General features: G+C 46.4%; 1 protein-coding gene across 1 annotated transcript in view; it reads right to left on the reverse strand.

Annotated features, from left to right (window-relative positions):
- Positions 1-27,021, reverse strand: part of LOC105668817 (homeobox protein prospero) — a 54,349-nt gene that overhangs the window by 27,136 nt on the left and 192 nt on the right. Inside the window, exons 1-4 of the mRNA XM_067350983.1 lie at positions 24,075-27,021; positions 23,253-23,723; positions 20,902-21,056; positions 66-225 (exon numbers count right to left, since the gene is read on the reverse strand). The exon at positions 24,075-27,021 is cut by the window's right edge and continues 192 nt beyond it. Coding sequence (XP_067207084.1) covers positions 66-225; positions 20,902-21,056; positions 23,253-23,723; positions 24,075-26,708 — 3,420 coding nt within the window. The 5' untranslated portion in view covers positions 26,709-27,021. The remainder of the gene's footprint in view (positions 1-65; positions 226-20,901; positions 21,057-23,252; positions 23,724-24,074) is intronic.

Raw genomic sequence — 27,021 nt, forward strand, 5'->3', positions numbered from 1 at the left:
TCGCGAAATCATATCGGGAGAAAAAATAAAATAAAATGTAGCGTGTGCGTGTTCGTGTTGCGCACCTGAGGACCCCATACCTCAATGTGGTTATTACGGTTGTAATGAAGGTTGAGAACCCGGTAAATTTCGGAGTCGCCGCCGACTCGGAGATCTTCGGCGTTCTTCACGCCCTCCGAGACCGCTTGCCTCGCGTATTTTTCCATTTGGATGTAGTAGAACTCTCTGAAACGAGACAAAAACGAACAATTAGACAATACGAACGCTTCATCAATCCATACAAGTTCGACGTACATTTATTAATCCGATATACATTTATGATTCCGATTCGGCTTAACGTGATTGATATGAGTCTCCGCAGAAACGCGACGGCTTGATACGTATATCGAGGTGTCAATTAATAATAAATCTTTCTACGTCATCGCGGTTGATTCTTGTCTCACCTGGCTTCCCCGCGACAGACGGTGATAACGCTAATGCGTCATCGATAATTAATTAAAGATCGATGCTACTGGTCTGACGTAAGCGGAAGGAGATGAAAAAAAAAAAAGGAAGGGGACGACGCACATGGAGAGCTCTATGCGAGCTCTCTCCTCCTCGACGTTAAGCGGCGGACGGACGCAAAGAGATGATGAAAAACCTATCGCGTCTGCCACGAAAGACCCGATGCTCGCGCAATCCCGGCTAGTGACGTACAATTAACGCGAAATTACGCAACCCCCGTTCCCTATTTGTAGAACGGCTTGCAGACGGGAAAAATGGCTCGTTCTCGGAGTTACCTTTACGTTCATTAATTAATGCGGAGAAACAAACACGACTCGTTAATTGGTGGATAATTGATATAGGAATAGTGATCCGAGCTTTCGAACAAGCAGACGCAAAAGGGTAACTCTCATGTACATCTACATGACGCACATAGAGGAAGAAAAATATGAAATAAACGCGCACTGCGCCCAGAGACGTTATTAATACGAAGTTTAAGTCACATTTTCTTTTTGCAATTATATTCGCTTTTATTATTGAACTTTACAAGTCTTTTGAAGCGCTTCGTTCAATCTTGAGTCTGCATTATTTTTGTGCGTAGCATTTTTCAAAATATAGCTTATTCGTTAAATATAGCTCGAAAAATAAAGTCTACAAGGATAGAATCTAGAAGATGCCTTTTACGTCAACGTTTTTTATCTTTTTATCAAACTTTTGCTGCTACGTTGTTAAAGCTCAAAGGTATCGGCATCAGCTAAATATCCTTGCAGAATCAGTAGTGCAGTGGTTAGTTCTACATTCTTACGGGATGCAAGGAAAAATGATTCGACAAAAGTGCAGTTTGTCCAACTTATCATCGCTGAATACTCGACAATGTAAAGCAACCGCCTACAACTCTCGCTTAGTGCCGTCGAGAGCAATTTTTAAGATTGCTTCCGCCTGGTGGATTGGAACTTTTTTTCCGAGAGAAAACGGAAATCGGACAATGAAATATTTATGCAACGATCTAAGTTTAGTAGAACATTTTTTAAACAACATCATGCTATTCAATAAATTCTTGGCTAGCTATTTTCATACTTTAAGGCGGACATTACTTTATCTCGTATATTGGCAAATTAGGAAAGGTCTGCACTTGTCGAAGAAAACAACGCGATCTTCCGCAGTGTTCACCCTATTCAAAACCGTTGAAAGAAAACACGATGGCAGACGAGCGAAGAGACGAAAGCAGGTGCTCTTTCTCTTTCTCTTTCTCTCTCTCTCTTTCTGTTCGATCATCCTGAATTAGTTTTACTGCCAATTAAGATAATTTCGCGTACTCTTATCAGCAGTCAGTCGGAGAAAGCTACGTACGCGGGAAGAATTGAAAGAGGAGTTTCTCCATCATCCCTTCGAATATACCGCGCCTCTTCATCTCCTCGAACCGTCGGCGAAGCTACCCATCGGCGAGCCGTCCCCCGACTTCGCCCTGTGCATGCATTACTTGCACCTATAATCCTTACTCAACGACCCATCGACCGCATTCAAGCTCGTCGGATCGCCGGGTATAGGTGGAATGTGGTGGTAGACTGCGCCGCTTATGTATATAGCTACGTTAACGTCATACATCCTGGCGCGCACGTATGTGCACACGTATCTACAAAGTGACTAATTAAAACAGACACCCGGAAACAGAGAGAAAGCGGAGAGAAAACGAAAAAGAGAGAGAGAGAGAGAGAGAGAGAAAAGAGGGGAGAGAGTCGAGACCGGCCGCATAATGGGGCGCGAGGGAGATGGTGCTAGTTCTGTAGTTAGTCTGACAAAAAAGCCCGAGTGCTAGAATTGCCACTCTTCGAACACCAAGTGCAGAGGATAAGAGCAACGGCGAGCGAGAGAAAGCGTCGCGATGAGAGAGGGAAGGAAGGAGTCCGGAAAACGCGGATGACGGGTCGACAGTAAGCAAGCGGAGTGGAAGGTGGGATCATTACAGTATTGTATAATTAGGATGATAATAAGCTCTTCAGGGCAGCTCGCGAGTTTTCTTGCGCTCCGTTGCAACGAGAACGGCGAAAACGAGAAAGAGAAAGAGAGAAAAAAAAAAGAAGAAGCGAACGAAAGGTTGATAACGAGAGAAAGAAGGCGCGGATCTTTGTAAGAGAGTGATAATTATTAATATTTCATTACGACGCGCTTCGTTAACGAGAAGGAATGAGGGCCATGTGGAGATTGCCTCTGCGACGTTTCAGATTCTTCGAAGCGAACGTTTCTATTTGATTTCTCACCGCCTCTCTCATCCCTTCGCTTCGTCCTCTCATTCGCGGAGGCAATTTCAAGCGCAAACTGCAGTCATAATATATGACGACCATTAAATATTTGCACTTTAAAGTTCGAAGGCGCTATGAAATATTACAATATTCGGATTGGACGCGTCACGGCTTCACTTCTTTAACTGTATTCTCTCTTACAGCGAGACGGTTACGCGGGAGAGAAAGAGAGGGCGAACAGACAAAATGGACTAGAGGTGTTGCGTATTGAAGCGGTTAATGGTAACAGCGTTTGTCGACGCGATGCCTCCTTCAACCGCGATCTTCATCGTCGTCGCTTTTTCAGCGCCGCCGCTTTTGTGATGCGTTGCGCGTCGTATATGCGAGAGCACCAATTATATAAAAGGGGAACTCACGGCCACTCGGAAGTTTTTTTTTTACATCCGCGTCATTCTGTAGTCATTCGATCCGTTCGCGATAAGCAGTTTCAACCTATTGGTGGAAAAAATTGAATTGAAAACGATCGATGAAGAATTATTATGCTATTTCGGAAGGTATTTGTTTGGATAAAAGTCACGCAATAATTAGACTGCTGCGCACCACGCTTAGCATGGATCGAGTGTAAAGCTTATAATTTTGCGTAAAATAAATTAGCAGAGTATCACGTTTTTTGAAATGAGAAATTATTGCTTTTTGTGCTAGGGCTTAATATCGACTTTCGGTCTTTTCGAATCTATTGTTAAAGAAGAGAGGAGGAACAGAAATGCAATTCTCTATGAGCGAGAACAAGATTTGCATTGTGACTTTGAGAAATTGGGCGGGCAAAGGCGCGTGAAGACACGGCGAGAAGTCGCGCCGCCTTCCGCAAGTTTGCAATACAAGATCGCGGGGTGTGTGTCTTCTCGCCTTACGGTCTCCCCCTTTACGATCTCTCTATTCAAGGAACGTGCTTCTTAAGCCACCGAACCAGCCAGCCAAGCCCCTTTTAACGGTTATGCCAAGTCGGTCGACCTCCGACAATAGCGAGCAGCCCTCGAAGACGCGACTTGACCCTGAACGTTTGAATCCCTAACCATCATGGTTTTCTTGGCGAAACTTTCCCACGGACTTTCCCCCTTACAGGCTGAGAAAAAAACCTACGAATCCGTTCGTTATTCGTAAAAATCCGCACAGACGTTACACAGACTTCAAGAGGCTCAAAATTTTCTCGCGAAATTCTTCTCGTGACAATATCTAAAATGTTTTACTACTTGCAAAAGTTTTTTTATTCTCGATTAAATGAAATATGATTGTTAAATATGTTATGCGCGCTCTACGCAAATGCGATTACTTTGTGTGTTATAATGTCAACGTTAGTTGATAGAATACAGCCAGGCGTAATCACAGCCGCTTATCGCAGAGTGCGGAAGAAGCTGTTAAAGAATTCGAGAGGGACGACATGGTCGTCGTCGTCGTCGTCGTCGTCGTCGTCTACACCATCACGCTCTATTTTATCGTCGCGACGCCGAGACACGGGGTCACGAGGCGTGAAAGTGCGTGTATAACGAAGAGAGAGAGAGAGAGAGCATTAAGCGTCCGCGCGTTAGAATTCGCGCGCGAGCGCGTCCATGCGCGGGTGGCCGCGCGTGGTAGATGCGTGTCGTCGCGTCTTCTCGCTCGTGCGTCGATGAGCGCGGCGCGGATGGATGAGCGACTACGCGCGTTTGCCCGCTGAGGCGTGAGCGTCCATTCACAGGGCGCGTTCAAAAAGGTGTCGCGGCGGGGTCTTGATGCTGCATCGCGCGCGTGCTCCCTTCTTAATTAGCAATTAACACTTTAATGCAGTCCGCGTTCAGACTTGCAACGGCCTTGATTTTAAACCTTCGTCGGCGATGATACACGGTGAGTAGCACGCGGCGAAAATTATGTAAATTTCAATGCAAATGGGCAAGTAATTACGCCGTCGCTGTTCTTCGACGAGCACTATACTCGGCGCAAACGCTTTAAAAACTGTTGAGTACATTAATCGTACATTGTTTGTTACGTTGAAGACTGGCAAAGTAATGTCGCTTTTCAAACAGCGCTATTTGATGACGAGAATTTGTACGGCAGATTTTTAATTGATTGCAGAAATAAAAGTAAATCGCAATGAACGCTGCGATTGCACGATCTTGCATTTCTATTTCACATATTACGCCGCCTTTGGAATTTTCCATTGATTTTACGCGATTAATTCTTATTCGCCTCGAGATAACGAATCAACGCGCTCTATCTTTTACAATGTGTTATTATTCTCGATACGTAATTTCAAAATGTTATTCCATAGTTACGTACGGTAAAAGTGGCGCTACCACTTTGGGAAGATCTTCCCCATATTCGCGCGACGGACACGCGTGTCCACGTCCCGCACCGCGTGCGTCGTCGCCCCGCCGGCTAAGCCGCCTTTTTTTCACGAGCAAGTTTCCTAAGCCTGCGAGACAATCGGCCGGCGATCGCGCGGCAGATGTGCCCCCGACAATGAGCTTCTGAGCCCTCGCCCTTCATAAAAGAGGGAACTCGAAGAACGATGGCGCGAGAAGGGGGGCACAAGGGAACTGGCACGGGGGGACGGGGGGTTCTACGACTGCGAGGTATACGACGAACGTATCGAAGGTTCCGCGTGCCGCACGCGCCGATCTTACAATGCACACTTCTCGTGTGCCCCTTGCTTTTCGACTGCCCTTCTGCCCTTCTCGTCCCGTCGCCCCTTGCATCTGGCTTGCCTTAGCCTGACCCGGTCCCTCTTTCATCCCCGGCAACCTCCGTCCTTCTCCTTCCCAGCTGGTCCGCGTTCTTTCCCCTCGCCCCTCAAAAGGGGAGCGTAAAGCATCGGCAGACAGATAGACGGATAATTTTGCCAGCTATGCGCGCACTTCTGGCCGGCAAATCCGTATGGGACTGAATTTATTATGCAAAGACCGCGAGTAACAATAAGGATCACAATTCGCCGTAGGGTGCAGTTTCACGTTTCACGCTGATGAATCAGGATTCACGGAGGAGAAGCGAAGAAATGAGAGCCGATAAAAATCAGGAGTACAGTTAACTGCATACTGATTCAGATTCTAGTATAAAAAAAAAGAAGAAATGTTTGAAAAATTGAAAATAATTGATCGCGGCTTCGTATTGCACGTTCAACCTGTTCGAAAGCCACTCGGGGCTCCTCGCAGCGAAGAAGATATGCACGGCGCGGAAAAATGAGGGGAACAGTAACCACATTTCTTGCACTTATGGCGACAAGCAAACCCCTTGGCGCGGAGTTTAGGCCGGCCGCCCCCTTCAAAGTGGAAGAGAAACAAAGACGACGAGAGACAGAGTAGGAGCTACGGGGGTTTTGCAGGGGTGTACCGTCCGACCAGGCCTGAGGTAGGGGTGGATTTTTCAAAGCTACGAGGAGTAAGAGAGAGGCGAGTTCCTAGGGTCGGCGCGCAGGCCGAAGCGGACGAGGACGAGAAAGCGGGGCGAGGAGGAGAGCGGGTGAGCTTGGACGAGGGGGCGGGGGCAGCTGCTTTGAGCGGTTTCACTCTTCAATGGTCCCGGACTATCCCTCCTTCTGCCGCCGTGCCGCGCGACCCCCCGTCCTCCCTCCCCTTCTTCGCCTCGTCCGTTCATCGCCCGCGATTCGCGTCCTCGTCGCACTTCGGCATCGGCCAAGCATTTTTTTATTCGATCGATTCTCCCTGCCGGCCGTGCCGGCGCTGCACTACCCGTTTTGCTGCACTATGCATGTGCATCCTCGCGTGCATAAGGTGCGAAGGCCTGGACTGGACTGGACTATTTGGGTACACGGCGGCCCAAAGAGACCGTGCTCTAACGTGCCGTGGTCTAACGTGTTCCAATGTAATGGGAAGCAGCGTCGGTCACCTCGTGACCAATCTCGCGTGTTAAATTTCATCTCGGCTGCTCGCCTGGACGCCCCAGAGAGATTCTAGATGTTTCAGAGAGTTTCGCTAAATTTGACGAATACAAAGTGGTCTCGGAAAAAAAGGAAAAAAAAAAAAACTGTCGTCACTCTCTTTTTATTTTAACTCTTGTTTCAAATACCTCGTTATTTGCAACGAAATGTTTTGAAAATATATGAATCCAGCTGTCAGAAACGTGTGCAAGGAAAAAATTGAGGATCATACGTCAACAACGACAATTTCTCCAGTGTTCCAATCTTAAATTTTGCACATCTGTCCCCGAAGCTCCGATTCCTGCTGGGATGACAATGAGGCAGTTAAGTCCTCACCGCATCGGCTGAGTACACACGGCACGCGGACAGCGTGACGCGAGAAAGGGGGAGGGGGCGAGGAGAGACCGCGAGAGAAAGGGAGACAGTGCGGGACAGCCCTCTTGCAACACGCGCGCATACAGAGAGACGAGCAACACCCACGGAACGGAGGCAACACACACAAGCGGATACACAGCGCGACGTCGAGCGTAGGAGAAGGGTTGCCTAGGTTAGGGACTCGGAAAACATCCTTTGTCGAATACCCTACCGGGACCGCTCAACCGCCCAGCAACTCGTTCAACCCGCTGAGAAAAAATCAATAATTCTTTGTTGCCAAGTTTACCTCCTGCCATACCGTGCTAAACTACATTACGAGTGCAGCGCGTCGCCGGAAAAGGCGCGAGCGAGGAGATGGAAGACGTACTCGGAGAAATCGGATCATGTCTCTCGATACTTCGCGGCTGCTCACTTCGACGAATCTCCACGATCGCATGAAAAATTTACGGCGTCGTAAAGTTGTCCGCTATCGGCATAAATATTACTTTGACAAGTACATAGAATCTCATTCGATTTTTTTTTTTAATGCACATTCAGTCGTTGGTAGTGCTTGAAAAATCGTTCACCCTTTTTTTTTTTCAGAAAAAATCACGAGTCCGGTCGTACGTACGCGCTATTTATACCCGTATGCGTGGACTTTATGAACTCGGGGAGAACAAAGGGAGAAAAGAACGTCGGCGATGCGGTGAAAAAATTAGCGTCGCGTTCGCATATCACCTGTGGGACAAAAGGATCGATAGTTCTTATTTGTCGCCAGAGTATTGGGAACAGTTACGGAGAGCCGAGGTACTATAAGTTTCACCGCACGGGAAGGGGCCGGCACTTCAGTATTCACCCCTAAAACCTCGAAAACCTCGCCCTTCCACGATCGCGCCGAAAGCGAGGAATAACGTGAGATCATCGCGCGACTCAATCCATGAAGGACCGTTACGAGTGAAAGATGGTGCGGTAGTACGAGGGAAAGGGGGATGAAGTAAGGCGGAGGGTAAGAGCTGGAACGCGGCGGAGAAACCAAGAGAGAGAGAGAGAGAAAGAGAGAGGTATATATATATATATATATGCGATGCTTTTAGGGGCGAGACTCATGGCAGTAGGGCAGTAGGTTAGCTAGGGGTGATAGGCACCCCTCCCAGCATCTCTAGAATGTATAGTTCGTTGGGTAACAGTAAATAGGATTTGCTAGACAACTGTCGACCACCGGGGAGGATGGGTAGAAGCTACTGTAAATATTCCGTAGGATTACGTTTATGGCTCTTAAACGATCCCGGTCTGTCGACTCGAGGTAAACGTGAGCGCGAGCATCCCTTCACGCGATACAAAAGGGGGCACGCGCGCCCGACTCCGACTGTGTAAAATCACGCGTGTCATCGATAATTGCGTTCGTATAAATCATCCTCGCGTTTTAATTATTCGCGTAGGCGTCGGGGCAGGTCTCGCGCGCAAGTCTCGTCGCTGCTGCTCCGTCGTTCGGCCGCGACACGATAAGCGCGCGTATATACGCAACCGCACAGATCGATAATCGAAAGTAGCTCGCGTATTTTCTCGCAGCTCGTTTCGATCGAGGTCGTTTCTTCTTACGTTGTTGTCGTTTTCGACGGCCTATTTGCCGCCCGTATGCCGCGTCATAAGATAGTCGTGCCTGCTTGCTTGCGCTCGCCCGCATGCTTCCAGCGCACTCAGAAGGTGACTTAGTATATGGGCGATTTACATACGATGCCAATAAGAGTACCGTTCATCGAGCGGTCGCGCTCGCATTGTTCGCACAAATTCTTCGAAAAGAAAAAAAAAACGCGTGTCCGACCCGTATATCGATCTCGTTCCCATCGTTTAAAATTCAAGACGCGTCACCGACGTTATTGCTCGACTTGTCATTCGTAAAAGACGGAAGATTCTCGGTAACGATTGATGCTAAACAAACGATCGGCGTTGAGTAAATCGGATAAGCAAATCGACGATTGCGGATAACTCGTGGAGGATTGATCTTTTTTAGCGCGACCGATGTTTTATTACGCTCTCTCTCTCTCTCTCTCTCTCTCTCTCTCTCTCTCTCTCTCTCTCTCTCTCTCTCTCTCTCTCGTGTGCGTACTCGCTCGATTTAGAAAGTACGATCGTCGCCGACTGCCAGATAGAAACGAGAGAGTGGTGCCCGGGAACCGACAATATCAAGGGAAGAGTAATATCCAGGGCCGAATACTGTTTGATCTGGCTCGGCGCCACGGTGTAAAGGACAGATGCAATTTGCCTGATATCGTTTTACTGACAAAAATATCGAATGACGTGGCGCCGAGTACCGTGACACCGACCCTTTCTCCCGTCTTCGAGATCACGACGGATATTATCGGTCGATCCGACGAAAATTTTTGAGTTTCTTTTTGCACGGAAGCTTTTTCCATTAATTCCGCGCGATTTCTCTTTTTTACGAATCGGCTCTAATGCGCGCACGATAATCCCCGTGCCTTCCGTCGTTTCCTCCATTGGTTTTGTCTATGCACTCCCTTCAATACTCCCTTCCGATTTTCAAATGTAAATACATTACTTCATTATGTCGTATCGATCCTGTGTTACCTCTGGTTTTATTTCGGCCTTGAATAATTCATCGAGGTTGAATGCTTCATCGTATTATAAGGTATTTGCTATATCCGTATTAACGTAACTCGAACAAAAATCGTAAAAAAAAAAAAAAAAAAAGAAAACACAAATAGCAATTTTTACGGCATAATCGTTTTACAGAATTATCGTCAACATATCGCTCAATACATAAATCGCTTTTTACATAAAATCGACACCCTCCAGCTTTCGTTTCATTCGTCCGCCCGCGTGACGCGCTCTTCTTTCGCGCATTTCCGATCGAAGCGGCCGGCAATTAATTTTTCGAACGTTCGCAGGCGGACGATAAAAAAAAAAAAAATAGCGAAGGGGGAAATACATTTGGCGCAGTCTGTAGCGAGGCGCCGTAGTCCCGGATGAGATTCAAAAAGAGACGGAGACGACGAAACACGGACGGGAACAGGAGAGGAGTATGGAAAAGGAGCGAGGATGAGGATGGAAGGACGAAGCGTCGGAGGCGGAGGAAGGACGAGAGCGCGTGAAAGAGGAGAAAGCCGAGGGGGAGTGCGGAGGATACGGGGGGAGGGGTGGTGAACGGCGCATCGATGGTAGGGAACGAGTCGCGGACGCGGAGGAGGCGCACGGGGTTCGGCGAGGGGTAGGGATTTCAAACGAAATCAATTCAGAGTCGCTGTCCAGTCGAACGTTACCCCCGCGGCTGCCGGGGTAAATGTTGGCCGAAACAGTAATTTTACGCCCGGTCCCCGGTGATCGCAAACCTGCCATCGCCGCCGCCGCCGCCGCCGTTGCGCTACGAAACGTGGCCGATATCGAACTGCACCCGACGAAATTCATGCGTATTTCATAACAACATCGCGTAGTACGCGAGCGAATCCCCGCATCTCGATCGATTCGATATTTTATAAGGGCGTCCGCTCATCAGCCGATGGTAATTTCGCCGCGGTTGTTTACGTATCTATCTCGGGACGCTCTCCCCCGAAATTAGACTTTATCGGTAATCGAACCGGTTAATTGTATGCATATTTTGAAGCTTAAGTGACATTAGCATTATTATCCGTTGCGCGGATGATAATTAAAAGAATTCGTTTAACGAGGGATGTAATTAATTTGATCTTTATTCGCGCGGACTTAATGGGAGCGTATGCCTTGGAGTTATTGATGTAATTGGCGCATACGCATTTATTGGTACAAATGGTCTAAGAATTTTCCACCGTAATTAGTTACATTGGACTACCATTTTAGAGATATCGAATAAGCGTTGCATCAGGATGCAGTAGAATAAAATAGTAGGTGAAAGAGTGAAAGAGAGAGAGAGAGAGAGAGAGAGAGAGAGAGAGAATTAGGTAGGGGAAGAGCACTAATGCGAGGGCATAACGAAGTCGGCGGTAATCCATGCACGGACAATTTCATTTCTGCCGTCGTGTAACCCTCTTTCTTCCGTTCCCTCGCGTCCTGCGTTAGCCTCTCTCGCTCGCACATTCTCTTCTCCTCTCGCCCGGTCGCTCTACCGGTCCGAGCCTGCGCGGTAACTTTTTTGATAAACTGTTTTCCGCGTTTTTCGCCGGTGGATGTAAATTAAATCCTTCATGGAGGCTGGCACAGGCTCGCCTCTCTTGACTGCCCCTAGGATCCCGACCGTGCATCCTCCCTCCCGCGCCGCGTCCCGCCGCCCCAGCCGACGGTTTTAGTACTTCCGATATCCCGCCGCAACCCCTTCGCCCACGAGCCGTCACAGGCGGATACAAAGCCGATTAGAGCGAAACGCCGGGAACATTATCATATCGCATTTTTCGCGGAGATTCGTCCGATGAGCGGCGGCGCGCTGTCGCGTGTCTAGGATCTCACGCCGCTGATGTGTGCGTGGGCGAGCGCGCGCACACGCGCGCAGCACACGCCCGCGCGTCGGAGATCTTCCGAACGCGGGGATGAAAAACGGCGGCAGCCGTCTGGATGACTGGCATGGGGTCGTTGCTGACTGCGAGGGCTAAGCGGTGAGGGCGGGCGAGGGGGGCAGGGAGCAGCAAATGGGTGGCATTGGCGATGGACGTGACGTAATGGATTACCAGTTGCAGTTTTCCCGGGTAACTCATTTTTTAATCTTTACCTACGATGATTTTTTTTTTCGATCATCTCGATTGTTAAAATTGCAGGAGTGGCGAAATTCGAATTTCGACGAAATCTGAAAACTCGTTTAAGCATCACCGGCATCTCTTATCGCGTGTACAATTAAGAATTTTTATTAAATAAAATTGTTAAATAAAATTATTAAATAAAATACACAAGATGTGATCGATTTGTTTTAAATGTTAGCTAATGGTGAAGTATTTCCGTACCTATGTATTTATATATCTTTTCTATCTAAGCAATACGTCCGAAGTAGCTGCGAGGAAACTATCGAAAGAGAACCAGGCAGAGTGCCAAGTGGTTCCTTCCGGTATCACCGAACTATAGTTCCGATATTTCTTAGAGATGCTAAAACCGACCATCCGAGAGATGTATCAGTGTAATTTACCACAAAGGAATCTGTTCTACGAACAATGGAAATAGAAACCTGTGATGTTTACTCTGAGGATTTGTACATATAATTGCGCAGAAGAGAATAGCAAATGTATGTGCAAGTAGATGTGTATTCATAATGATTAATCTAATACTGCGGCGGTCACGTATATTGAATGCTGAGCTTATTTTTGTTAACATGTTCAATAAAAATGTAAGAATTACAGAGAATTAATATATCTGTGGAATTTCAAATGTATATGTATCAATAATATATAATTTATTGATAAATAACATATCGCCAATAATAATATTAAAAAATTATATAATGGTTTCAAATAATATTTCCGACATAATCTCTTTAATACATTTTTTCATGAAGAGTATTTTTTCCTATCGCTTCGAGAGCATTTTATTGAGACTAAAAATCTGCATCTCACCACGTACTACATAAAATATTGCTGAAATTAGAAAGACGAGTATTCTGGTTCGCGGTTTTGAGAACATTTATATTCGCGCGGGTTCAACGAACCCTTTTAATTGTCCGGCAGCAACAACCGGAAAAGAGATTCGCTTCGGAGGAATCTTTGGCAGAGAGTGTACCGTACTCATGCTGCAAGTAGCAGCTCATAGCGGCGGATTAGCCTTGCAGTAGCGATGCTTACATCCCCTATAAAGCCTTCGCTGCCATCACCCTCCCCCCTTCCTTCCACTCTCGGCTCCTGCTCCTTTTTTCTTCCCCGCATATCACCTCAGCCATCCTACCGACTCCTCTCCCCCCCGTCCGCGAAAACCCCCCCGCAGCCAACCCCCGCCACCTTCGTTGTTCGCCTCCCGCGATAGCCCCGCGGCCACAGTATTGTCTGCCGCTCAGCCAATACTCGTCGTGTTTCTCGTACTTGCGTTCATTATCAAAAAATTCGAAAAGAACCAACGCTGCTACCGGCTGTCTGCTGCAACGCCAGCAGGAACCCCTTATGTTACGCCACTGACGTTTCACGAGGGTGGCCCCGTAAGCCTGTTCCTTCGCGTTCATCCCCGATCGGAGCCTCCATTCTTCCTGACCGTTCATATGCTAAATCACATGTGAACGGTTCGATATGGAAAATTTCAGCCAATTATCCCCGCAACTAATCTGTTATTTAACGAAATCGGGCGGCAACCTGATCGTAATGTTTAGTTTGACAATCTTCGATATTAGTACGCATCGGTGTATTAGTTGGTTATACTTTGCATTTAAATGTTTGGGAACGTTAACAATCCGTTCGCGATTAAAGCGGTTTACGCACAGTTGAGAATGGCTGGAAACAACGAAGGTTGGTTTGCTGACGGCGCTTGAAAAGTCGTTGGTGAATTTACTAGTGGCTTTAAGAAGCGGTTTAACGTTACTCGAAATTTCACGGTGTGCATGCGCGGTCGGGAAGTTGGTTCGCCGGTGATTCGATATCCATTTGAAAGAGAAAAGATGAAGAGAGAAGTCGCTGCGAGGTGGGAGTGGCGGAAAATGAGACAGAAGAACTGCAACCAAGACAGAGATTTTGCTGGCGAGCGAAGGGAGTGCAGGGACGGAAGAGGGTGTAAAAGATGGTGGAGGAGGTGGTTAAAGGATGATGGCGATAGAAGGGTGGAAGAGGACAAGAGCGAGATGGACAGAGAGCGCGGGAGAGATGGAGGCAGCTGTGGTGGCGAGGTAGTCGTGGCGCGCGGCTAAGAGAGAACCAAGCGTACCTAATTAGTGCCAAGAACGTAATTAAGTAATTTTTAATTAAGTGACTGCCGTTTACGTGCACAACTGCAATGTGCGGGGGCGGCCTCGTCTGACGCAGGGTGCTTCATCTACTTCTGCAGTGGCAAATCGGATTATTGTTTTTCGGAAAACGGGTTCGCTCGTAAGATTCGTCGGATAAGCGCTGATTTAACGCGGTTTTATTGAATATTAATAAAAAATATCGGATAAATAACTGTAAAAAATATTTAAACTTTGATTTAAAGAATTTTTAAATATTGCAACTAGTGATGGGATTCAAATCGTTTCGAGACATTTTGAGAGCTAAAGGCTGAAAATCTATTGTAGAAGTCTTAAAACATCTCTTGCAAGACTATTATGATTGAAAGTCTATAATACATGTGTGTTATATTATTCAAAATATTTATAACACATTCAAGACTTTTTCAATCATAAAACAGTCTTGCAAGATGTTTGAGACTTTTGATTTTCGGTCATTCTTGACTTGCTTAGCAATTTGCAAGTAAGAATCTTGAAATCTTATCACTAATTACAACACTATAAATTATCTCGATAATTATTTAATCTCTCTCTATGCTTTTTATATATAATCTACGTATTTCAACGATTTCATATAATTTACTGAAACACATGATTTTTTCGATGTTTCCAGCGTGCAACATCCATTGATACGCTGATGAAAATCCATCCTTCTGATGTCATGCGTATCAAGTATTTAAGGTTAAGAATTTACGTTAATTAAGTAAGAAAGTTGCAAACGTATCAAGGAAACCGAATAACAATTCGCCACTTGCGTCATTTTGAAACACAAACATTCAGTAGAATAATGCTTATCAAGGAATCAGTTCAGTTACATGTTACTCTAAAAAAAATTATGCCACACCCAAGATAATTTATCCGCGCCGACAATTCAAATATACGAGTTTTAACAAATGTAATACTGCGATAACAGTCGCTCGTAATTTAAACGAAAACGAGGCATTCCGCATGATAACGAAGGGAAGTGAAAGTCTGTCGCTAATTGCATGTAATACGTCGTAAACAGTCTATGTACGTAAAATTGTGAATAGCTGTAGGCAAAGTGTCCGAGGCGAGCAAAAGCAAGCAGAGCAAAGTATCGTTCCGTTGCGATGCGTGTTGAAATTTTAATTAAATAACTGTCGTTAATTTCCAGTTAATTTCCACTAACTTCTCCGATACACTTTGTGTATTCTAGACGAGCATTTGTATGCTTGAATTTATAGGAATATACATATCCTAAGTCGAGCGAACAAATGTACGTATATTATTTATATATTCCCTCGCGCATGTATATTCCTTTGTGAGCATCAAAATGCAGCCTTCGTCTTCTTTCACGGTACTCCTTTTTCTTCGAGAGCAGCTCGACTGCAGCGCTCTCGACAAGGCTGCCTAAAAGTCAAAGACCAAAGTTTCCTTCTGTTCATTAACGGGATACGGAACGGCCAAGATACAATCCGCTGTCTACCCCGACCTTCTTTCCCCTCCCTTGTCTCTAAGCCTCTTTCCGTCGTTTCCCTTCTCGACCGCCTTCTTCATTTCAATGCGTTTCTTCTGGTCCTATCACCTCGCGGCAACTTTCCTCTCAAAGGATTTTTACTTGCTCATTTTTCTCGGAGTCTCTTGTCTCTTTTCGAGGATCGCTCTTGCGCGATTAGCTCTTTTCTTGGACGTGCGATTATACAAATAGCGAGGTGTATATATTTGGAGATGCTTAGCTGTGTATGCAGTGGTCGTAAAATTTGTAAAGACGTTCAATCGTCCATTATGTCATTCTTTTTGCATATTGCATGATGTATGCGAGTTATCGCGAGATCGCAGATGTTCAGAACTGGTAAAAAAAAAGATGAGAAAAAATCCGTACGTGCTACGAGACGGTGGCAATCGCAAGGAAGATATTTCTTCCGTATTTGCATGTTAAGCTAAAGTGACTCGCGAGAGGATGCTAAAAAATTGCGCTTGTTCCTGCATGCGATTGTATGCGTATTCGCGGTAGGAAACGCACTGGAAAAGTGGGTATGTTCCTGTCTACTTCACGGATTTTTTGCGCACGTTCTCGTTTTTTCTTCGCGGTCGCGCAATAACAGAAAACCGTTGCACGCTGTCGACGTCGCCGTCGACGTCGCCGCCGACGTCGTCCTCGTGTATACGCGTGCCGTACGACTCCAGACTTTCTCTAAATGGCACGCCAACCGGCCGCCCACTCACGTCAATCCTCCGTCGAGCAACTGGATGAGTCCTTGAATACTACCGCCCGCGATAGTTGTGTACAATCTTGTGGGGGTTAAAACGCCACTGTTAGAGATAGAAAATACAATTTGTTTCTTTGTAATCGAAATTTTGGTAAACCGCAAATTTCCTGTTTCTTTGTTTTAATGTGCTTTTTCAATCAAAACTAATGACAATAAAAGTTGATAGATTTCACTGTTAATAAATAGCAATAAAATAAGGAATGTTGCCTTGAAATTTAGTATCATTTTTATTCTATCGTTTGTAATTGTCATGTTGGTCGTGTATCTAAGTATGTAACTATCAGAAATTCTCGCTGCGGCGGCCTCTCGATAATAGCATGTTACTAGGTGAGAAGATCATGCTCGATATAAGGCGAGGTGCGTTTTACTTGGTAGCGTGGGAGAGGTGCGTGTCGAGGCAGCCGGTAGTTACTAAGAACGCGTAGACAGACCGCACGAAGGAGGAAAGCGAACGCTAACGACCGGTCACGTGTCCGACCGGCGAGATAAGGGTTGAAAAAGGAAATTTGTGTTTAGAAAATTACCGCGTCATTACCCCAACCACACGCCGCGGCCGTACGCTCCGCGGACGAGCCGCGACACGGTAATGTCCGCCCACGAAACGATTGTCAGTAGATAAGAATGAGGTGAAGAAGAAATTAGAAAGAGAAAGGAAAGAGAGAAAGAGAAAGAACTCGCGGAGCCGACCCCGTTCCCCTTTTGGAGAATTATCGAGTATTTCGCGGCGATAAGCAACCCCTCGAAAGCGTGACTGGGTAAATTCATCGTGGACTTCGTTATTCGACGACTCAAGAGCTTTCGATTCTTCATTTATATCGTATACTTTCTCCCTTTCGCCTGTATCTCCACTTGCTTTCTCCGCTATATTATACTCTGTTCGTGGCCGAGCCATTAGCTCGCGTTTTCTCGTCAACCGCCACTTGGCGGTCTTTTTATCGAAGATACAGCTCTCGCTCTCCGCTTTGCAGTTTCCGGAGATGCTATTTACGTATTTAACCGGATTTCATCCCGTTTATACGAATCCTTTCTCAATTCATCGCTAAATGATGCGAAAATATTTATTTTACCGTTTAACCGGCTGATCACTCATTGGGGAATATTTTCACTCATTCGTCAGAGTTGCGCGAGTGAGATGTTGATTATTGGTAAATTATTATAAACTAATTAATTTTTATAAGTTTTATATTATTCGATTCGCAAAAAAGTAAATTCTATACTCTTTATATATTATCAAGATAAAAAAATTCCCAATTAAGTATCAAACCCGTCGTAAAAATGGACGATGTATTACGTATCAAAAAGGGACAGTGCAGTATTTAAAAACGCAAAATCGTCGCCCGATTTTCATACGCGACTAGGTTTTTCGTGCGAAGTGGATTCACCGTCCGGTTAGGGCCGTGTCGTGCGCGCGCCCGTTGTCCATTATACGACATAAAATTTCTTCCATCCCGCAGATAGGATCTGCCTACCTCAGTCGCGTGTCCTACCGTGGGATCTGATAACGAACGAACCCGAGCCCGCCCGCACATCTCTCTTTCTCTTTTTCACGCTTACGCGGGGCGAACCGACCGACCGATCGGTCGACCGACAGACGGACGGACGGACGGACGGGACGGATGGACGGACGGACGGACGGACGGACGGACGAACGGACGGACGGGGAGAGATGCGCGGAGATAGAGACGGAGTACGCGCGCACACACCGCAGACGTGGAACACGCACACACCCTCATACCCTGGATCGTAGACGACCCCAATCATCCCCCACGGCGTGCTTCATCGAACGAAGGCTGTCAATATCGTCGGTATAAGCAGGCCCGATGATGTACGCGCGACGTCAACGAGTCTCCGTAAGATATCGGACGTGCTTTCGATTCGACGCGAGCGTGAGCGTGAGAAAATAGGGTGCGAGCGATCGCTTTGTGCACGGCGGCCGCCGTCTCTCGCTGCCTCGCTCTTTTTCTATCACTCCGCCTCTCGCTCTACTCTTCCTTGCCTTCCTTTCCCTCTGTCCGTCTCTCCTCGAATCCGATTCTTTTTTTTTCTGGCAAGTGCCAGAGGGGGGGGGGGAATGCGCAGTGATAAATGATACCATCGGGTAAATGTTACGATTATGAATAATATAGTCATCTGTGTTGTCATTAATGTACGATGCTATTTATAACAAATTGCATTCGCTATATTATGTTAGATATTTTCAGCGTCTTCTGATAAGTATTACGATGTCTCTCGTACTTTTAAGTTAAATACTAGGACGGTGATGATAACTAATTTCGTTGCCATTTTTTTACAATAACTCTGTCAACAGCCATACGCGTGATGGATATCCATAAATATTCAGCCACGGGGAAAACTACTTATTCGCGTTACACTATCGGCGTTCGGAGAGAGAAAAATAAATTTTTTTGCACTCTTTTCTCCGTTGTCGCGGGGTATACGTCCTTGATATTAATAGATTGATTAATCGGGGATTAATCAATCAGTAAGAACGCACTTAAGTTTCTGACCGACTGTCTGCATGTTTTTTACCGGGAACGAGCCGACAATATAATAATCGACGTAGCAGGTGGCGGCGATGGTGGTCTCAGCCCGTTCTCGTGACAAAAGTACAACGATGATCTAGGGTGGGGAAAGGGTGGAGGGTTGGCCGTACACGTAGGAGCGTAGAATAATGTAGCGAGGTATTTCCGCATAGGAAGCCGTGCATTAGGCTATCAGATCGAGCACGCGCGACAACGGCTGGTGGAGAAAGAGGAGGAAAAAGTCCGGGCAAACCCTTACGTGATTAGTTGTAAAAGGAAGGAAGAATTCCGAGTAAAGTCACGGCGAAATATAATAAGACACCTTCGAGCTAACTTTCCTCGAGAAGCGAGCATGTAAATTTCGCACGATCTTAATTAGAAGCGAATGATAATTAACTACAGACAGCTTTCCGCTCGATTATTTTAAAATCTTTATTAGAAAAATTACAAATTAGATTCTATTCTTTAAATATTATATCATTGTATAAATTACTGATATTGTGCACGTAAATCATAAATTAATATACACGTAAAAAGATTCATCTCGCACAAGGGAAATAAATGGAAATAATATACTTTTGATTATATCACACGGTATACCGTGACTAATACGTTCTACATCTAGAAAGCGAATTCACGGTTATAATACATCGATACGAGCAAGTCGATGTATCGTGTAACGTAATATAGCAGAACGTATAAAATATGAAATTTTTTTGAATTTTAGATATATAATTTTTAAAATAATAAAGAAAAAATTATTCGTTTTGTTGAAAAAAATCTTACGCAAAATTCTAAAGTGTAAGACGTTACTCGGAGTGAAGCTCATTAAGAAAGATTTCGGAGGGGCAGCTGGGAAAACGAAGGAATGACGGGCGAAAAAAAACCCTCGAGCCAAATGTACCGAAATATGTTGAAGCGGTAATTAGCTTTGTGCGTACCGTGAAATACGAGCGTGCGATTTTTGCCGGACGTTTGAAAGTTTCGCAAACAGACCGCGTGCCGCGTTCTTTTATCCGTGATTCCACTCTTTTTGATAGTCCCGATGAATAAAGTTACACAGAACAGTGCAGACTGATAATTAATAGCGATGCTCGAATCGCTGCCAAAGTGGACAAGAATCCTTTTGTTTTTGGTTCTCGCAATTCTCTCTACGCGTATATAACATAAACATTCCATTTGTACCGTACTCGACTATCTTAATATAACCGTACGACGCACCCGCTCTGCATTAACTTGAAAGCACTCGGCATCACAATGCAATAAAAGATGTCCGGAATGCTTCATCGACAAGTCGACTAACCGGCATAAGATGCAATATAAAAAATATTATAATTAACTCGAGCGTTCAGTTAACGACTACGCGCTCGCTCGCGTTCTCATTTATCGTCGCGTTCGCATTTTTCATTTAAGATTTATTTGAAAACACGTGGCTCCCATCGCGGCAGTGATAAAGGGAGATGCCGGTACGCGGAGAAGTTACGATTTTCAAGAGTGGACACGATAAGAAAGCGGTAATAATGTAACGGCGAGACCACGTGCGAACCGCCTTCGACCGCCTTGTATCTTGGATCTGTACTGTACTCAGCCTAATTATAATCAGGCTAATGTCTGCCGGACAGTACGTGTCGGTACCTACCGCCTCCTACGCTTCTATACCTGTCGCTATGTAGGTAGCGTTACTTATCCCCAGCTGCTACGAGAGAGGGTAATTAAGATTCGGACACACCCATCGTGACTCTCGTCTCTTGGGCTCTGACCGCTTCTGCAAAGGGAGTGGTCGATCCCTCGAAAGCCTCGTTCTCGTTTGCATACACGAAACGCGCCTCTGTTATCAGAAACGTCTTCCACGATTCCATTCTTTCGAGAGAATACCGAACGAGATCGAAAATCGTCGAGATTATGCAGGGGAGTGGCGACAGCCTTGTTCGCCGAATCCTTCAGGTTTTCTACACGACTGTTCTCCGCTCGTTCTCGAGGATTTAATTATCCGTTCTAGTATTAGCGATCGTGTCGAAAATAATTCGAGTTCAATTCGAGGGTTTGTACGCGATCGAAAATTGGCCAACTAATTGTATTAGAAAAAAATTTAATTTTTATCATTTCTCCGTCAAAGCGTTTTTCCAAACATATCTCTTTCACGAAAGTGACTCATTTTCAACAACATATCTATTGTCCGTCTTTCGCGAATCATATTTTTGCGCGAAAGTAAAGCGCAAGAAAACTATAAGCTATTTCCAGTTTGGAAATATTATTCGTTTCTATAAATTCAAAATTGTATATTACTCACCGGAAATTGGAGAACCATTTGACCAGCTGCGCTGTATTGTTTTTGTTGAACTTGATGTCGGGGAAGTACATCTTAAGGACGGCCGAGGACGGGTACCTGACCCAGAAGAACATCAGCTTCGCCTTCCTCAGATGCATCGGCGTCAGCGTCGACGATTTCACCGCGGTTAAGAAAATACTCATTATGCCGGTGTGTACAAAAACATATAAATACCGTGGAGAATTCCCTGTGATTATGAGAAAGAGGGGAGTAAGTTAAGAGAGAGAAAGTTGATTCGCTTCTCGGCCACCTGATTATCTCAAACATAATCGTGTTTTCTTTCGTATCGAATCCGGATTAGAAATCGTACAAGCTGCGGCTATCGCGAGGGTAGGCGGTAGAAGGGTTCTTACCGCGAAGTTGATCTACGATTGGCCGTATCCTCAGCAGAAGCCTTATCTACTCCTTATTGGTAATAGGATCGCTACATGTGGTTTCATCGCGATCTTATTCGATTAATTCGCACGAATCTCCCGCGCTGCACTGTGACACTTTCAATTTTTTGATTTGACACTTTGATTTGCTCAAAACATATGTATATTGAATATCATAATCGTGCGTGAATAGTTGAGCTTCAGTTACACGAACGGGGTTTATTTATTTTTTTTTTTCGAAAAAAGGGGGGAAAGAAAAATGGAGAAAGAAAAAGAGGGCCAGCGCAAAATGCATTCGGATGCATCAAATGCCAGCGCGAACCGCGATGAGACTAGGATGCGTCCGGAGGAGCGCGGAGCAGCAGATCGTGTCACGGCAATGCACAACGCGCTCGACCTACCCCAAGTGAGAGAAGGGAGTGAAAAAAATGCGCCATTGATTTTACATCAAAGGCCGACTAAAAAGGCGGCAAAGAATGGCGCGCTACCCGATCGAGCGACCCGGTCCAACACGCCGATGCAGTTCCGACATTGCATCGGGCGATCGGACGCTCACACGAACCCCCGCGCGACACTCGCCTTTTTTTCCTCGCTGCATCGCGACGACCTCCGGTCCGCAAGCTATCGGAATCTCTGTACGCTCTTTCGATAACTCAGAAGCAAGCCGCGGCGGAATTGCACGACAATTGAATTGAATTCGCTTTCGGACGATCTTGAGAGTGTGTCCTTACTAGATGCAAGAAACGCAATCGCGATTATGTTAATCATTTTGAAAAAAATTATTTTAATCATTTTCACACAATTATTCTTTCGCACAAATCAAACAGAACTTGAAACAATTTTTCTTTTGTATCTAATTTTTTTACTAGTACAAATTTATATGGTAATATGTGTCGTTCGCTGAAAGCCGATTTTACTCGTTGAAACGTTAATTTATATATAAATTGTTCTAATCAATTATTACCATACATTAAAAATATTGTATCAATAGTTATTTCTAATTTGTAAATATTTATAAATTATAATAAATTGCTGAAAAAATATTTAAAAAATATAATTAATACACAAGTTTGTTTTTAATCAATTTGATTAAATTTGATTCTAATAAAATTTTTACTTCACTCTCTACGATCATATATTATCCATACTAAAGCATGACCGATGTGTATCTAATTAGAGTGAGCAAAACAAAGTTTTTCTCTTTATGTGCACGTTGGAAGGCGAGATATATTTATACGGACAGAACACTGTATATAGAAATTTAGTTCTGCGAAGGCTCGTATCACACCGAAACCAGCAAAAGTAGCTTATCTACGATAAGTCGAGGAGACGCTCGAGATGGGAAGTTCGCGAAATGCTGAGGCTGAATTGCGAAATTGCAGGACAGATTATTGGCTTGCGAAGTTGGGTGAGACTGGAAGCTGAGGGTGGGCCGGGTAGGCAAAGAACTTTTGGCTCAGTGCGTTGTTGCCGGACAAACTCTACTCGTAGGTGCAGCCAACATTAGCCTAACTCCGTGGCAAACTAATCTAACATTCGTCCGAGCTTCCTCGCTCCGCGAGCCGCCTTCCGAGCGAACGAGCGAATGAGCCATTTGCCAAGCTTTTTCTCTCTCTCAAAAACTCACCGTTACATCGTAAACTTTTCGAGTTTCGTTTCTCTCCTATCTCAAAAAAATATCTCAACATCTTGGTCATTTTTTACGATATTTTTATATCCATATTCTTTTCAATTGCCAAATAATTTTCAGATAATTTGTTTTTTATTCTTTAATTATATAAATCTTATTTTGATAGAACAATTAATATATCTACTTTTTTGTAATTTAATTGTTATATGAAACGTTATGTCAAATTTGAATCTTTTACCTGAAGAAAATTTCAAGAAAAATACTACTACGACTCTCTTCGTTTGCAAATAAGTATTAGCAAAGGATATTGTAGGCTGAATTCCATCGTAGCTGATGTCGCCAGAATTGCAGTCGCTAGCTCGGTCGTTGCTGTCCATCCTAAGATGTCCGTAATCCGGACTGCCGTGCTGAGCTGCCGCCAGTAAAGCTGGATGCAACATAGCAGGCGGATGGGGCAGTGGAGGGGAATCCCTGAGTTCTACACCTCCGCCCGGAGGACTCGCGGGTAAATGATGTGGCCCCGGAGGTGGCACTTGACCAGGATGACTCGCGTGAGGATTGAAAAACGGCGAATAGGGCGAGAACACTTGACTCTCGTGGAGGCTTGGATTTGGTATCGCTACGCTGGTTGGCAGAGACACCGGCAGCATCGGCGGTGGCGCATGGTAAGGTCTCGGCGGTGGAGGAGGCGGGGGGCTATCGCTACCTCCTTGCGATCCGCTGCCCTCCTGTGCTAGAATTCTGGACACCGTCCTGGGAGTAATTCTCGTATCCGTCACCTGCAAAGCGTACTAATTAGTATTTCTTTTTAGGCAGGCTTATTAATTTTCCACTTCTATAATAATTGTTAATATAATTTATAGCTAAGTCTTAAATAAATAATTAAAAAATCGAGAAATTGCAATACTGTTTTCTTAGAATTTTATTGATTTTAATTTACATTTATTTCGAAAATTTTTAACGACTTAAAAATATAATATATCTCTGATGCATGCGTATTGAAAAGAATATACGAAACTTTCTATGAATTTATTTTTTAATCAAACATCAATGTATATCAGTAAAAAAATTAAATCAATTTATAAAATTGACATTAATATATATTAAATTTGATACGATGCAATGCTTACCTTATGACGTTTTTTCTTCGGTGTCATGACGAGAGACAGAGCCTCATTTTGTTCCGAATCCCTGTTTTCTCTCTCGTCGCCTCTCATATTGCAATATTGGTCACGTTGTTGATGCTCCCTTTGCTGCTGCTCACGCTGCTGTTGATGTTGCTGTTGGTGTTGTTGTTGTTGCTGCGCCTGCATGGAGGCCATGGCGTATATCGTCGGCGGTTTTGGCGTCTGAAACATCCCAACGCTCGGCCTTCCGTGCGAGGGCAGCTGATTCATCTGATTAAGATTGTTTTCCGTGGGGCCAGCATGAGGGCCATGGGGCACACCACCTATGGACCCGATTTGCGAAAACCCCGTAGGTTGTGGAGGAGGGGGCCCACCGTTGAGGGGCCCCCGTGGCCCGTTTGGGCCACCGGGTTGTTGCGGCGCTCCTCTGTCGACTACTTTCGTCCTCGGCGATTTTCTCTCGAGCATTTGGCTTGCCAGAAGAAGGTCCTTGTTCAGCTGTTCGGCGGCAGCCTGCGCTGCCTCGGTCTGCTTACCGAGAAACCTCCTCTGTTGCACGAACCTCGCGATTATACTGTCGATCAGATTGGTTAAAGAGGACGTTATTTCGGTCTTCAAGATATCCGCCAAGCCCTCCAAATCGGCTCCGGTGATGTGAGGACCGGACGAGCTGGCTGCTGCGGCGGCACCCCTGAAGACATTTAACCTTTCCTGGAAGTCTTTATGTTGAATAGGCGTGCTGGCTGATTGCATTTGCGGCGTCTGCGGCGTCGATGGTCCAGTATTGTTCTGGCTCTGTGGCTGAGGCTGACTTGGTGGCGGTGGCGAACTTGGTCGTTGATGTTGCTGCTGCTGCTGTTGCTGCTGCTGCTGCTGCTGCTGCTGTTGTTGCTGCTGCTGCTGCTGCTGCTGCTGCTGCTGTTGCTGCTGCTGCTGCTGCTGCTGCTGCCTCACGGCCGCTTCTTGATGCTGTTTCATCCTCTCGAGGGCGGCATGCTGTTGCTCGAAGTAGAGTTTGTGCCCCATGTGATACATAGCGGCGGCTGCTGCGTGGGGATGATCAGGTGGGAGGGCTGGGAGACCGTTATACGGCGGTGGATGAGGTCGTGGCGGTCTGGGTGGCGGTTGCGGTTGAGGCTGAGGACTGGGTGGCGCGTCGCCGCTTTCACTCGTATCCGGTTCCATTCTACTGGAAAGCTCCATGTATTTTTGCTGCATTTCCGCCAATTGCTCGTGCAGCATTTTCAGTTGGATCTTCAGGTTATCTTTCTCCTCCCGTTTCTGTCTGATCGTCGCCGGATCTTCCTCTTCTTCGCTATCGTCCTCATCGTCCATCATGGTATCGTTGACAGTGTGCTGGAGAACGTGATGCACCGTTTGCTGCTGAGGTTGATAAAGCTTGCGCTTCTTGCAACCGTTCACCGTAGCCGGCTGAAGCGCCGGGCTACTGCGCATCGTGCTGACAATGTTCTCCACGCGGGCGCGTTTAATCTCCGTCGTCGGAGAATTCGTTTCTGTTTTTGGCACGATCGGACAAGGAGAATGACTGGGACTACGTTTGATATTTAGTGAATCTTGCATCTCCTCCTTGACGGAGACGGAGCCCGATCTTGGTGCCGTTGGGCTAGGAGGTAGGCTCTGCTCACAATCCGATCCGTCCAAGTTCGCCCCTGGTTCCATACCGGCCTCGGCGAAAGCCTCCTCCATTGCTCGTGCCGCGGACGCAGCATCCTCAGCGCTGTCTTCAGCATCGCCTGGCATTACGGTATCACGGTCACTGTGATTCGCGCTATTCACGACGTTATTGCCATCACCACTCTCTTCCCCGCCACTCTGCACTGTTCCACTGCGCGCACTATCACTATTTTGCTGATGCTGCTGGGGACTCTGCTGATGCTGCGATTTAAGTAATTCCGCGGTAGTATTATTATTGTTGTTACTGTGTATATTATTGTTATTGTTCGGCTGCTCCTGCACGCCGAGGGCAGAGAGCTTGCGCCCCTGCAGTAGCATATCGCGGAGCATGTGCTGCGTAAGGTCGGCCGTGGCGGGATCGTCGCAATTAACCACGGCGCCCGGTTGTAAGTTCGAGGCGGGATCCATGCCGGCACCGGTCATCCCGTGACCGCCCTCTGGCGGTGATCCGCCAGCGTCACTGGCCTGTTTGACCTGCCGTCCTAATAATTCGTTCAGCATCTTGGCGGGGCCGAAGCCCGGAGCCCCGAAGAAGCCGAAGGCCGCGTGGGCGGAATGCTGCTGGGTTGTAGGACCCGTCGTAGCTGTACCTAAATGACTTTGACTGCCAGTCGCTCCAGTCTGCTGCTGGAGCGGTTGCTGTTGTTGTTGTTGTTGTTGTTGTTGCGATTGTGACTGGTGGTGTTGCGGCGGTTGTGGCTGCTGCTGTTGCCCTTGATGCGACGGCGGCCCACTACCACTAAAGATTGAGCCGTATAGACCACCACCGAGAAAGGATGGCCGGGAGCTAAAGTTCGGTATACTCGAGTAGCTGTTGCGCGGCTCGCCGGCGTCCACGCGCTGTCTGGTGCGCTTCTGCTTCTTCAGGAGTTGCTGTTGCTTGCTTTCCGTGGTTGCTCCGTAGAGGGCGAAACACTCGGTCTCCTCCTCCGATGACATCATCGGCCGTCTGGTTGGTCGGCCCCCCGAAGGCCTCCGCGTCCCCTCCCCGCCAGGGCTTCTTGCCACCCCTCCCCTTCTCGCTCGAATAGCCCCTCGTGGCTCAGCGCGCTGCCTCGGCTTCAGCACTGTGTAGTCTCGCCGTTTTCCCCTCTACTACAACCGCCTCTTCTCCACGTTCCTTCTAGCTAATGCTCCCCACCCAGCTCGCCACCGACCACCCCGCTCCACTTCCTTTACCTTCGCCGTCTCCTTCTCGGTCTTCTTCTCCTCCTCCTCCTCTTCTTTTTCCGTCTCTTCCGCTGCCGCCGCCTCC

This window comes from Linepithema humile, chromosome 3 (genome assembly GCF_040581485.1).
Source record: "Linepithema humile isolate Giens D197 chromosome 3, Lhum_UNIL_v1.0, whole genome shotgun sequence".
Taxonomy (NCBI): domain Eukaryota; kingdom Metazoa; phylum Arthropoda; class Insecta; order Hymenoptera; family Formicidae; genus Linepithema; species Linepithema humile.